General features: G+C 29.9%; 2 protein-coding genes across 3 annotated transcripts in view; both read left to right on the top strand.

The window, feature by feature from the left end:
• Nucleotides 1-1,753: 1,753 nt before the first annotated feature.
• The window catches only part of LOC129910468 (uncharacterized), a 37,481-nt gene continuing 24,025 nt past the window's right edge, over nt 1,754-15,209 (top strand). Inside the window, exon 1 of one of the 2 annotated variants that reach the window (XM_055987867.1) lies at nt 1,754-1,858. The gene's annotated coding sequence lies outside the window, so the exon portion shown is untranslated. Of the gene's footprint in view, nt 1,859-2,680; nt 3,162-15,209 lie in introns of those variants that run through there. The other variant, XM_055987866.1, reaches the window with a different exon arrangement.
• LOC129910470 (collagenase-like) lies at nt 10,558-11,538 on the top strand. Its single transcript, XM_055987869.1, has 2 exons — nt 10,558-10,697; nt 10,759-11,538. Exons 1-2 carry the CDS (start codon nt 10,632-10,634, stop codon nt 11,476-11,478), a joined length of 786 nt encoding a protein of 261 aa, XP_055843844.1. The 5' UTR covers nt 10,558-10,631; the 3' UTR covers nt 11,479-11,538.

The following is a 15,209-nucleotide window of genomic DNA, read 5'->3' as shown; positions in this document are numbered from 1 at the left end:
GTGATTTTTATAAGTGTCTGTATTCATGGACCAAAATTTTGCGTCTTAGTAAGGGTATGACAGCATCTAACTGATGAGCCCACTGTCTTACCTGGGCGAAACGCATATGGAGTTGAGGTCACTTTAACTTTTTAATAATTAAAAGTTATTAACTTTTTAATTGAATTATATTCAATCACTCCGCTTAAAAATAAAAATAATTTTCATTATTTTTTTTTCACTTTGTTTACTAAATAATTTAATACAGAATTATTCTGTAAATATCTGAATAATTCCGTTTTTTTTATTATGTTATTTAAAGTTCTGCAAATGAAAAAATAAAAAATCTGTAGGTACTCCAAAATTCTGAAAATTTTAAAAGAAAAAGTGCGCACTTTTTTTCATTTATTGAATATTTGTATTCAGAATTTTTGAACCCTAATTTTGTCTAATCTGGAACAATTTACTTTTTAGTTCTTTAAAATAGCATAAAATATGTGTGAATTATAATTTTTATTTTACCAAAAACAAAACGGTATCTGTCATATACAAATTTTGTCATAAAATTCAATTTAATTTTTTCTTACGTTTTTCCAAAAATGCATTTTAACAAAAGAAATTAAATTGGGTACTTATTTTGGAATTCAATTTGAAATGCTTTTTTTCATATGTATACATTACACATACATACATTAAACAAGTGCACTCTTAAAAAAATTTTGCAACTTGAACTGTGAGAGCAAGTACGTGCGACCTAGCCGGGCATTTTATTTATAACAAATATTTGTAACAAATGAAGGTGATAAAAAGATCTAAAACTCTTACTACGAACTAATTTTCAAAAAAAACTCAAATAAAAGAGATATCACAAATATAAGAAAATCATCCTTTGACGTGTTTCAAAAAAACCACCCCCACTTTCAAACCAAAGGGATAATCGAAAAGAGTTATATAACATATATTATAGAAAATTAAATTATCTTCAAGTTTGTAATACATTGTTTGTCTGTAGGTTCAAAAATACGCGTGTAATGTGAATAAACTAAAATTTTTATAAAAAACAAAATGGCGGCCAAATGACTCTAGGTGCGATTGTGCAAAATAGGGTTTTAGACTCGTGTCTTGATTAGAGATGCCGCGAACATTGATTTGGCCGAATACCGAATATTCGACCACGCTCCTCGGCCGAATACCGAATATTCGGCCGCCGAATAACTGAACTACTTTTAAGTTAAAAGTCTGAACACACTACCTACTACTGCAAAGGTAGACATCTAAAATCGAATTATATATGAGGACTGTTCGCTAGGATCGAACGGCAGACCCATACAAGTGGTGGCCAACACAAACTACAAAATTTCATATTTTGACAACATTTGCTAAAGTCTACCTTTCTTCTCCTGGGACAAGTGCTTACAGCGACAGACTATTTTTCGAAGCAGGAATAGTCTACGAAGATAAACGTAATCGTTTACTACCAACAAATGCGGAACAAATAGTTTTCATTCACCACAACTTGCCTTTAGTAGATTATAAGTACTAAAATTACAATTTTTTAATAAAACACACATTTTGGTATAATAATTTATGTCTTTTTTCTTCTCCATTTGGTATTCGGTATTCGGCCGAGTAGTTAAACTATTCGGCCGAATACTGAATACCAGAAAAATAGGCCGAATACCGAATAGTGGCCGAATGTTCGCGACATCTCTAGTCTTGATGCTCTTTCGAGCCCTGAAGTCAAAATACATTTCGGAATTTTTCTCAGACCCCCATATAACAAAATCTAACTTTCCCGTACTACTTAGGATGTTTTAAATGACTGGAACTTAATTCTGCAATCTTCTTCGTTTGGAAAATATCGAAAGCCTATTGAAAGGTATTGTGAATCGGTGGTATATCTAGTACTATTTTTTTTTTTAATTAAACTAGTTTTTATTTTAAATATTTTGTAAATGTTATGTCTTTCAGATTTTCTTAACAAGAAAACAATAACTTCTTTAGTTAAAAAATGTATTTCTTGTAATCTAGGTTGATTCACATTACACACAATCGCATTAAAATTATACAAAGTCCAATTCTAATTCAGGTCAAAAACGAATGATTTCAATTTGTCTTTTTTTTAAGTAATTGAGACACAACAAACAACCGGTTCTCTATTATTCTCCTCCTCCTATGAGCTCCTTGTTTCTATTCGCATCGCCTTTTTTGCCAATATGATAAAACCATAATACATCCAGGTCCAATAGTATCAATATTATACAATAGCAGGAGTAATAATATCTATCACTTAAATGGCGACCATCGAATACAAAAGCAAGTCGTGTGCCCAACAAGACGACAACAATTCAAAGTAACCCAAGCATCCAACAGGTCCAATCCAAAGCAAAAAGCCTTTGGACTTTTGAATAAGTTGAATTCAGCACAGACTTTTCTTGTATATGATCTGCAACAAGATCTCGATAGCTAGTGGTGGTCTTGGTGGCCTCTCTCTGTTACCACTAAGCTCACCATCCGCAACACTTTGCCATCGTCGAGTCGCGTCGTCGTCAGTGTTTGTGTTAATGGTCGGTGATTGAACCTAAGCCAGAGGAGAGTATAGGTTGGGGTTTTTTTTGCTGGAAATTACTTGCAATTGCATTCGTTCAACAAAGCCAGGTGCAATGTACACGATCAGTTGCAGATTTTACTTTCGTCGATATAGACCTAAAAATCAGATTCGCTTTTGCTAACCTCGCCGTTATAAAAAAAAAAAAACTTAAGGACGTCGAATTGCTAAGTTTAATATTTGTAACAAAGAAAACAGTGAAAATATTCATAAACAAATTTGAAGTTTTCAATTAAAATATACATACATAAATTCAAAATATTTGTTTTGTGATTTTTGGATGTCGAATATTTTCAAATTGTTAAAAAAGTTGATTGTATAACAAACCAATCTCTAATTCCTGAAGTACGGTAGCGAAAATAGAGGATTATTTAATCCAACCGATACGAAAAAAATGTTATGAAGCTTTTAACAGAATAACCAGTTTTAATTGTGAAAGTGCGAATCCAAAATTCCAGTCTCTATCTGTTGGTAAAGTGTTAATTTTTTTTTTCTAAAAGAAAACGCAAATTTCCCGAATAAACAGGAAACTTATTGGATTACAATATAAAAATCGGTCTGCTGCGTTTCTGTGGTAAGTTAAATATTTTCTTTTACTTCACAATCACTATATCTTAAAATATTACATAATAGAAAAAAATGTCTACTGACCATGCAAAATGCTAAAATAAAATAAAATAAAATAAAATAAAATAAAATAAAATAAAATAAAATAAAATAAAATAAAATAAAATAAAATAAATTAAAATAAAATAAAATAAAATAAAATAAAATAAAATAAAATAAAATAAAATAAAATAAAATAAAATAAAATAAAATAAAATAAAATAAAATAAAATAAAATAAAATAAAATAAAATAAAATAAAATAAAATAAAATAAAATAATGTAAAATAAAATAAAATGAAATAAAATAAAATAAAATAAAATCGGTTTTCTCAATTCAAGTGTTAGCAGAAAGATTGCTTTGTTAAATTTTATAAGCCCTCCCAGTTTTGTCCATAAATTTATAATATTATTTTAAGTCACTATGCCTATAAACAAAAATAAATTTTAATTTAATTAATTTGATATTTTCAAATGATATTTTCAAGTGACGTATTCATGCTATTCGATTTCTTCTCTAAAAAAGTATTTATTTTATTCGAAAATTGATGGAGCCGTTTTTTTTTTTTTTAAATAATATATTATTTTGTATACAAAATTTAAAAAAAAAGAAAAAGTTGTTTGTTTGAATTAAATTCATAAAATTGATGTTTTTAAAATTGTTTCTTGGTTTTAAAACTAATGTTACCCTTTGGTACAAAAATGTTCGTTGAATTCGGTTATATATGTAGTTAACGAGAAATTCAGAAACCAAGAAAACGATTTATGACATGTACCTCTTTTATTTCCGTTTTAATAAAATTTTATTTTATGAAGACATTTTCAAAAAAAAAAAAAAAATTTCTATATTTTTTAGGTAAACGAAATCGTTTGTACTGTTAATTTTGGTCCAAAGAAAAAAATTTAAATTTCTCCCTTAGGGAATTATATAAAACCTTTAAAATCAGGTTTTAAGGAAATTGCCTTTGTGTTTTGGTATGTACAAGTACATACATATGTAGCTTAAGAAAAAAGACATACATAAAGAATAACGGGACCCACTTTATTCGCATTCTCCATCATCGTAATGTCATGCCTCATTGTTATCTTGAGTACGATTTTTTTATGAATCCTAAACTTTCCCTGCTTGGACTGCAAGAGTCTTTCACAAAAGGAACATTTCTCTTTAAGTTTTTTTCACTTTCCTCAAAGAATGCACTAATAACTCAACAAACATTCAGATAAGATAACGCTCTTGAGTATGAATTAATATTTCGATTGCATTTACTCCTCCCCTTTAATGTTGCTAGGTTTACTTTCACACTAAAAACATAGTGTACTGGAAAGATAATTGAAAATTAAATTGAAAACTTTTTTACTTTATCGAAAGAATATAATCTTCACCAATGTTCTTGTTGCTGAATTATATTTAATAAGTTTTTGAACTGATATAGTCAAAAATGGAGAGTTGCATTTTAAGAAAAGGGATCTGAGAAAGTGTACAAACGAATGTTTTTTTTATAAAAATAGATTTATAGTAATTATGTTTGCTTAGTTTTATCTAAGAAAACTACAAAATTCACTTGAATCAAAAGTAAATCTAGACTCTAAACCTATTAAAATGTATGCATGGAAACATTTGGTGTGTTTTTATTACCACCACCGGTCTTAACTGGACAAAAAAAAACGCCTCGGGGCTTAACCTGAAATCTTGGCAGCACTGTATATTGAATGTTCCGAAAACAGCCGACACAACAAAAATTTAAAGTTGTCATATTTTTCGCTTTCGTCATTTTCTTGTATTTTTCATGTATGTTTTACAAAGAGATACAAAAATGTATGCTAGCAAAACTATTTTTATACATTTTGTCCTTCCAAACGTGAGTTTTCACGTTTTTAAACAAATTCTAAACAATTTATGAAAAAAATAGTCTGGTAGCACAGATTTAAAACTGTTCAAAAAGTGAAGCCCAGGGAAATCTCCGGGCTAAACAACTAAGCCCAAGGGGCTAAGGTGTTGTTGTATTTAACATGTAAATTGCTTAGCCCAGACTGCGTTTTTTTTGTCCAGTTAAGACCGGTTGTAATAAAAAAACACACCTATTATCAGAATTAAAATACTCAACTGGTACTTACTGTCAACGGCGGATCCAGGGGGGGGGCACGGGGGCACGTGCCCCCCCCCCAGAACTGGTTCATACTTAAAGCAAATCAAATTAAAAGTGTTTTTTTTTTATCTTCAAAGTGATTTTGGTGAAAAATTTTGATATGGCCATAGACATTGAAGGTATGAATGGTACCTATTCTAAAAAAAATTAAATTGTATAAGGAGGGGTTGAAGTAGGTACACAGTTAAAAAATGTGCACTTTTTTCGTTGTTTTTTCAATATTAGTGTTTTTAAAATAGCGCAACACGCCACAACATTACATAACCTATAAGAGTTTGCCGTAGCTCGCACCCCCGAGAACAAAGACCCCTTGAAAAAAAAACTCCTCAAAAGCAACCCTCCCTACAAACAATTTTGGTCTTAAAATACTTTACAGAAGCAACAGTAGCATCTGTAAAGCTTTATAGAAGCAAAATTGTTTATCGGGCTTACTTATAAATTTTTATAAATATTATATTTTTGATAGCTTTAAAAATATGGAAAGAAATAGTGTTCCAAATTTCAAAAGTATCGGTGCAGTAGTTTTGAAGTTATGAGGTAAACCGGCTTTGAAAACATTACTTGTGGGGAGAACGATTTAAAGTTTTGAACTCTGGACTAAAACGTTTGTAACCGAAATATTAAAATACTCATAACTTGGTCAATTTTGCGCCAATAGACCTACAATTTAAACACAATATTTTTGAGACATAAAAAATTTTTAATGCAAATTAAAAACAAAACCCGAGTTTCCAAGGAAAAAGTTTCATTTTTTTTATTCTTAGGAACTTTAATATTTATTAGAATGTAGTCTTAAGTATTGGACTAAAAACTACAAGGTCATTAAATAATGGTATAAATATGTCCATAATATTGCAAAATTTTATACAAAATCGATTAAAAAGCGAAAACATTTTTTTTTTCTAAATTTAATCTTTAAAACTTAATTTCTCAAAAACTATTTAATGAAACAACTTGAGTCAAAAAATAAAATAAAGAATAAAATACTAACTTTAAGAAAAGTTATAGCACATGATTGTACGTTCATTTAATGATTTTTTAATATTTTCTTTTTTCTCCCGGGTAATCGGGAGGTAAGTGGGTAAGCACTTAAGTGGCTTTTACTGTACCAAGAAAATAAAAGTTTTTCCTTCCGCATAACTTTTTTGTCATTTGGTACCTATTTGATAAGGAAAATGTGCCCAAATATTTTTGGCCAGGTCTTAGACCAAAATATCGCATTGTGCGTCGGTCGTTAAAATTCGCTGCTTGTCAGTCAGTCGTATGATACTTCATTGCTGATTTTTTTTGGCAATCCGTCCCTTGTGCCCCCCCCCCCCCCCCCCCAGAAAAAAATCCTGGATCCGCCCTTGCTTACTGTATGTATTAAAGTAAATAAATAGTTTTTGTTGTTTATTAAAAAATGTTGTGGATAAACTAAAATATATATGGAGGACGTTTGATCTTTAAATGAATAAAAAAAAAGTTATATGTTTGACTAAATCTATACAAAGAATGTATTCCATTTGATTTTTTTTTTGTTCTAATTAGTTTTTTTTTTTTTTTAATTTAACTTATTTTTTAAATTTTAATATAGGTTTATAAGCACAAAATTTCATTAAAAGAGGCTAAGTCGTTTTGTAGAAAAATCAAGGATAAAAACCGTCACATGTCAAGTAGTACCTACGTTTGGAAAAAATGAAAAAAAAAATACTGTTATTATCAAAAAAATTATTTATTAGTTCAGCACTTTTGATGTCTTGACTAATCAAATCACCAAAACTCCTAGAGAATTTTTTTCCATAAAAATAACAAAATCGCTGATGAAATTGCGAAATACAATAATCACGACGTAAAAGAATAAGGCTTATCTTATTGATGGAAGGTTATAATGGTGTCTCAACTATGAGTTGGTGAATTCCACTGAGTGTAGTATTCAAAATATGAATTCTTCATTACTGAACAATGATAAAATTTAAAATACAGAAAATTTGTCTAACCAGTGTTTCTTCGCTTTTTCGTAGCTACTATTAGCCACATTAATAACAGGCTTGCTTAAAAAAATGATAATTATACAAGTCATCAGCATCAGGTAATACAATCATAATGGGCTTACCAAAAAATACGTTTTAAATTTATGCTCTCTTCGCTATCAGATATGGAATTAAAGTTACTGAGTGCTGTTAGAAATATACCTAATACCTTTTTAATTAAGATTTAATAATGTACCTAATGAGTTATTAGGTATATTTCTTCCAAAACCCTTAGTCAAAAGGCAAGATAGGAAAATATCTGAACCATTTCTCCTTTTGTTTGAAAAAAAAAACATAAATTTAAGTGCCAGTAGTTTTGAGAAGTTTATACTTTTTGCAAATTTTCTCTTCCACAGTTTATGTACTCTCTTATTCTACATTTTTATTGTTCATATTATATTGCACATGCCGTGCAAACGTAATACACAAAATATTCCATTCATTTTAAACTTTATTTTGTACAAACAAACAATAACATTCACCCTCAAGTTTTGTGACTGTAAGTCTGAGAAGTAAATGCTGGCACTTTATTAAGAGAATATTCTCTTAAAATATCGTTATTCTGCTCTTAACTAGAAGTTGTTTTAGTTCTAGTAAGAGAATATCTTTAGTTCTAATAAGAGAATATCTATTCAATAAATTCTAGAACCAAGTTCTTAATTCTAATACTCTTTTCGCTATTATTGTATTCTTGCTCAGGAAGGAACAAAATAGGTGGTTGGTTTTGGTTGCTGTATGCTGTTGCAATTGCTACTGCCTGCTTTCGTTGTTAGCAAAGAAATCAAACAAAATGTTATCTGAATAAAATGATATTCAAACATGATTATAAAATTCATAATTTAAAGAACAGACCAAAAAAAAAAAAACACTCAATGATGAAATGAAAAAAAAAAACTAAAAATGGCTCAAATGCGGTTGCTCAGAAAGGGCAAAAAATAATGATATACTTATAATAGCAAAGTAAAATGGAAAGTTTTTATCTGGCCGCCCAACAAACATTTGCAAGTGAACCAAATTGAATTCAGAAACGTACATTGTTGGCCCTTCATGTAAATTACAGTAGGACCTGCAGAGTGTTGCAGCTTAGATAAATTGTAAGAGGGAGTTCTACTACCTTTGTCTCATAGCTAAAGTTTTTTTTGCATTGGAATATAGATTTTCTTTAATTAATACAAATTAAAATGTTATTACTAAATTAATTAATAAAAACAAAAACCTTCATTTTAGTTCTTTCTTTAAGATGAATATTTCGCTCATAAGAGCGATTTTTTTAAATAAATTAATAGAAACATTATATGTCACAAACTTTCATATTCAATTTAAGAAATGTTCTACATCTACATAGGTACATAAATAAAAGATTAAGTTTTGGCTGTATTATTTTTATATAAAAATAAAATATTTGCTAAGTTAAAAATAAATTAAACCTAAAATCAACGAAAGTGAATTTGATTAAAACATTTTTTCTGAATGATTTTGTGGCCCAAATGAACATTTTTAATGCAAAGTGAAACGATGTTAATTTTAAGTTAAGTTTTTTATATTAAAAAAATACCATGTTTAAATCAATGTTCAATTTAAAAAAAACAAATGCTTCATGCATTTGCCACATGCGACATGTAACTTGCCACACGCAACTTGTCACATGCAACTTGTCACACGCAACTTGAGCTTTCATGTTTCAACACTGTTCTCAAAACGTTTGATATATGTACATATGTTTTTTTTGTAACGCAGAATGAAATATGATTATATTTAATTTTAAGTTGCCGGAAATTCAAACAGCTCAAATAATAATTCAGCTCACTTTTGAGCTAACTCTTTACTTTTTTTTCGAATTAACTCACATTTGATCTATGTACTTAGCTCAAAAATGAGCCGAGCCGATATTTGAGCTAAATTGAGCTAAGCTGATAGATAATATAATTGATTTAGCTATTGTTGGGTAGCATAAATAGCAAACAAAATATAATATAAATAAATCCATTCAAAATTCATCGCAAAAAAATTATTCGTAGCCATAAGTTCTTTTTTGGTGCTAAGTTTGAAAGCAAACTTTAGAGTAAGCTGAGGTGATACTCTGAAAAAAATGTATCCTATAAGATCAATGTATGTCACCATAGGTTTTTCAGCTTGAAACCTTCTCCAATTCTGAAAAAAAGAACAATATACGAGATTTGTTCAAGCGATAGACTTGCTGTAGCTGTAGATAGTAAACTTCTGAGTCGATATTAATTATACAAATTCATGAATTAATTTTTCTGATCCCTTTTGAACTAAATATCTTATCTTTCCTGGATTTTTCTATTTCTGATATTCGGAAATCGTTGGGATCTTCTCGAATCTGTATTATTACATTTCTTAGGCCAATTGAATTCTAGAAATATACCATTTTTCTGGCCTTATTTCCATTTTATTTTCCGACTCTTTTTCCATAGCTGTCTGGCACAATTTCCATTTTTTTATGCTTCATTTTCTGGGGTTTTTAATTTTTTTTCTATCAATTATTTTGAAAACAAATTTCTGAGGTTTTTTTCAAAAAAAAAATTCTGGCATAACTAAATTATTTCTGTCGAGCCCAAACGACTAAAATAAGATGCACTTATTTCTGACAAAGACTTTCGGAAGCTTCGCGATTACTCGTAAGTACACCTGAAAATGCCTAGGTGGAAAGCCTCTTCCAACTAAAACTATTTTTGAATTTAAAATATTGTTTATAATTTTTTTTGGCAAATACTTAATTAAATTAAGTGAATTCTTCCAAAAACAAAAAATGTTTTAAATTCAAAAATTATTCTTAACAAGTCTGACTTCAATTAACACTTTTTATTTGTTCCAATTTTTATAATCGTTCGGTTTATTTTGAAAATAAAAGATCCCCCAAAGAAGACGGCAATCACCATCTAAACGTCACCATCATTGATGGTGACTTAAACAGCCGATGAGAAAAAAATTAGAATTTCTAAAACATCTGTAATTAAGTTAACACTTGTTCAAATAACTCCTCACATTTATAATAATAATAACTAATGCATTATGCACACCTATTCATTATTTTATGGATCACTTAAAAAATATTTATGAATAAAATAACAATATCTCGATTGATACAATTGTTAAAAGCGGAAGTTGCCAATTGTTGTCAACATTTTTATCAATTTGATTAACAATTAATAGATTCGTATTTCTACGCTCTTATCGAAATTTTTTTTATCGTTGAGTTAAAACGAAACCAGTAGGCTAACTCTTTCAGTCAGTTTACTAACTCACAAGGCACACCATGCAGGGGAAGCTTCTTGTAGTGATATTAATACTTACCGTTTTTAACACTGTTTCAGCGATTCCTGTAAGATAATACACGAGTATTTTTTCACGAAACATTTAATAAGAGCTACAATTTTATTTAGAAACCAAGGATTATTAATGGAGTACAAGTACCAGTAGGAGCTCTTCCCTGGCAAGTCATCTTGAAAAAGAATCCTTCGGATGATGTCCTCTGCGGTGGTTCAGTCATAGCAGCTAATTGGGTTTTGACCGCTGGTCATTGTACATACCAACTTAAATCTATCTTTCTCATCTTCGGAACGAATAATTTAAAGACTTATAGTGTTTCCATGATCTCAACTCAGTTCTATCTACATCCAGATTATGATCCATTAACATTAAATAACGATGTATCGCTTATTAAGTTGCCAAGTTTGCTGACATTTTCAGATGCCATTAAGCCAATACAGCTTGTGCCGCAAAGTGATGAAAATGAAAGCTTCGTTGGAACTACTGCATTAATAGCAGGGCATGGTTATACAGATGATTTAGACCTCGAGCAATCAGATCCCTTACTAGCCGCCCTAGTGGTCATTATTGACAACAAATCATGTGCTCCTACTTATAGTGAAGGAGTTGTTATTCAGTCGACCATGTGTGCAAAGGGACGTAGTGGCAATCAAAGCATCTGCAGTGGAGATTCCGGTGGTCCGCTTGTAACTATGGATTCGGATGACACATTCATACAAATTGGAATAAATTCATTTGTTGTAGAGGATTCATGTACGGAAGGATATCCGTCGGGTTATGCTAGACTTACGTCTTTTCTTAGCTTCATTCAGTCAACAATGGATTCAAACTAAATAAAAACAAAAAAAAAATAAAGTCAAATGCCATTGAATAAAAACCAAATCTAAAACGTATTTATTTTTCTATTATGGATTACATAAAAACACCCAATTATCTTTTTTGCTGTTGTTAAACAAGTTCTTTAAAGAAGATATTTTCAATGACGGTTTCAAAGAGGTGCTTATCTTATCATCCACGTTTATTGATAAATTTTTGCTCTTGAAAAGAAAAAGAAAAAAAAACTGAAGTTGATCGCAATCTGTTGTTTTAGCTGCTTGGAGTAGGGTATGCAACGTTATTAAGGCTGTTCTCAAAAATATTTTAAGAAAAACTTTATTATAGATCAGAAACAATAGAAAAATTAGTGTGTTGATAGATTAATAAGGTGTAAAAAATTGTTTTGATGCAATCTTATCCTGGTTCTTACAATTCTCCAATCCTTGTCCTGGTTCTAACACTGGATTGCCAGTTGGGCTCTAGTTGCAAGGTAGCATAATTGTTAATAGCTTCAAATGTCAAGTTTTTACGGGTGTTGAGGTTGAAAAGTAAACCTAAAATTTGCATGTTCTGGCTCAAATATTCAGAACACTGAAGAACGCAGAAAGTATACTTGTATTAAGATCACATACGACTCCTTAGTACTATTTTGGACGTTAAAGGTCTTTTTTGAGAGTAATTGACCCAGTCCAAAGTACCTATATCTTCTGAATAAAGCAGAGTATTCTCTTTCTCCAATAGCTCTTGGAAAGAAACATAAAAAGAGTGTGGTTTGATGTAACCAATACATCAATTACTGTTACTTCCTTCAGATGTAAGAAATGACAAGAAATAAGGGTTGTCTCGAAAAACAGCTTTGATTTTCCACAGGAGACCAATAACACTAGTTACAAAAAAATAAAAATTTTTTGGACACCAAGTGCCGTTATACTTTTCGTATAGATTTGAGCCCAGAAAACTCGAAAACCTTATCTAAAAAAATATTTATGGATAGGTTTTCGAGATATGATTTTTCAAAGTTTTTTGTCGTTTTTTTTTTCAGCATACTTAGTATTCGGGCTATATCTTGAGTAATAAACAACTAATCTGAACAGAAATACTGGTTCCTGAAAGCTGATCAAATAAGCAACAAACACTGGAATAAGTTTTTTGGGTCACTCCAAAATTATATCTCGAAAACGTATCCATCGCAATTTTTTTTAAAGTGATTTCCGAGTTCCTGAGGTCAAAGTACGTAAAAAAAAAAATAGTGGGATTGAGTGTCCATTTTTGCTGTAAACCAGTGTAATCAATATAATTTCAGCAAAAGTCTTGAAGAAGTCAAAGTTTTAGGAATTGCTGTTACAACAATGTGATCATTCTATCGTTCGGCGTTTTGAGAAGGACACATCGCATCACCGCTAAATGCTTTCTGAATGTCGAGAAAACATACGATAATGTTTAATATTAATTTTACTTAAATTACTTTACTTTACTTTATTTATCAAATTTATTTCTTGTCATTTTGGATTTTTGCATCTTTTTTTCATTTTGTTATTGTTCTATTATTTAAAGACAGAATTGCAAGCAATCTCAATCTTTCTAAACCCTCATGACTCAATATGTGCGTCTTTTTCTTTAATAAGAGAGCAAGACTATCATTAAGGTAAAGTTGACTGTCATTTTATCTTGTTTATTCATTTTTTTATATTTTATCTGGTGACGTATTTTAATTTTATTAAAAAAAAAAACCCATTCCACATAAAAACATAAGATAGCTATTTCGAAGTAAAATTATGCCTTATCATTAGCTCAACTCTTATTGAATTCTAGATGACTAGGTGTTCCCCGTTTCAATTGTATGATTGCAATCTCTTTCACATTTTCGAATTATCGCCTACGTATAGGCGAGTTGATAGAGTTAATCTTTTAATAGCAACAGTATTACTAACAAAAAAAAACATAGACAATATTTAACAATTAATATTCTGAAAACTTACATAAGCAATTTTTTTTAAGAATAAAATAGATAAAAAGAAAAGTAATAAGTGACAGTTCTTTCTCATGCATGTGAAATATGACAACACTTTCATTCCACTCAATGCAATTTTCAGCTAATCAAAACTCTTTGTTCTTCAGTATTTTCCAGGCATGTTTTATTGACTTTAAATTCGATTTTCTTGGTTGTTAATCCAAAGTTAATATACCAACGTCTTAGAGATGTTTTGGAACCACTCAAGCACAATGAGTATTATCGATCAGTATAAAGGTACTCGAATTTACCTTTAACCAATTTTCGTGTACAATAATTTTCGTGTAAAATAAAGATAAAAAGGCCCCCCAAATTTAGTCCCTCTAGCTGATAGCTACACTTATGAATATTCACTGTTCTACAACACTATAGGAAAAAGTCCTATCGGAACCAGTTCATGAAATACTATCTTTTTTCGTTTAGTGTATTTTTACTTGCGATATAGGTACTATAGGGCAAGTTTAGGATTCGTAAAAAAAATCAAACTCGAGATAACAATTTTACATGACATTACGATGATGGAGAATGCCAAAAAAGTGGGTCCGGCAATTCTGTCTGTCTGTCTGTCTGTCTGTAAGAACCTCGAGCTACAGCCTAAACTACTGAAGCGATTTTCTTCAAACTTGGTATAGGTCGTTTCAAATCAAAAGTCCTATGGAAAATTGAGCAAAAATAAAAAGAACTCATTCGCTTACTGGAAGGAAGCATTTATGAGGCAGCTGAACTTTTTCTAAAGTTACTATAAAATAATGAAGAACAGTTTTAATTTTATTAATTGATCCGTCTGTGAGATTCACTGGGCTAGTTTCAGAATGCGGAGGCAAGTCTCCCGGGCTTGCATCACTTCATATTGGCGGGCAACACAAAAAAAAACATACAATTATTTAATTATTTATCATTTGAAGGCAGTTGGGATAACTTTGCCGAAGATATTTTTATAAGACTAGGTGAAGATGGACCAGAAATGTCCAGTTTATATGATAGCAATTCATAACTTAAAATTCTATTCACATCTTTTCATTTATATAATTGGGCAGTAAATATCTTATTTTTATTTTTCAATTATTTTGGAGTCGTCACCATAGAAATCATTAATAAACAAATTCAGATTTTTCGTTTGTTTATTTTTTCTCTAGCATTTCTTTCATTCGAACAAGCCTGATTTGTTGTTATTTTTGAGTTGACTTGTCGCAATGAGCCAATAAAATTGAGTTTTTTGTTTATTTGTTCTCAATTTTATTGGAAGGGAGAAAATAAACTCTGAGTCAGGACTTTTGATTTGAAACGACCTATAGTTAACAGTTTTGGGTGATTCCCTAGAGGAGAAATTGAAGTTTTTTTTTTAGGACCAAAACTAACGGTACCTGTCATATAACGGAAACAGAAAAGTTGATTTATTTCAAAAACGGCTCTAACGATTTTGATTAAAATTGTTTTGCTTACTGTTACAGATAAGAGCCTCCTTTGATAATAAAAAAAACTATTTTTTGTGCCGTTATTAACGGTACCTGCCATAGAACGGTGTTTTGGATTTATGAATTTCTCAAAAACGACGAAACAGATTTCGACCAAATTTTTTAATACAGAAACGTTTAAACAATCATTATTTAAAAAAATTTTAATTTTTCAAAAAACACATTTTTGGATTTTTAAAAAATATTTAAAAATTTTTTTTTGAAAAATCAATTTTTTGGAAACGAGTTGGTGAAAAATTTTGAAATTTTGTTTTTATGTGTA

This window comes from Episyrphus balteatus, chromosome 2 (assembly GCF_945859705.1).
Source record: "Episyrphus balteatus chromosome 2, idEpiBalt1.1, whole genome shotgun sequence".
Classification (NCBI taxonomy): domain Eukaryota; kingdom Metazoa; phylum Arthropoda; class Insecta; order Diptera; family Syrphidae; genus Episyrphus; species Episyrphus balteatus.
This window is presented reverse-complemented; position numbering and strand designations above follow the sequence as displayed.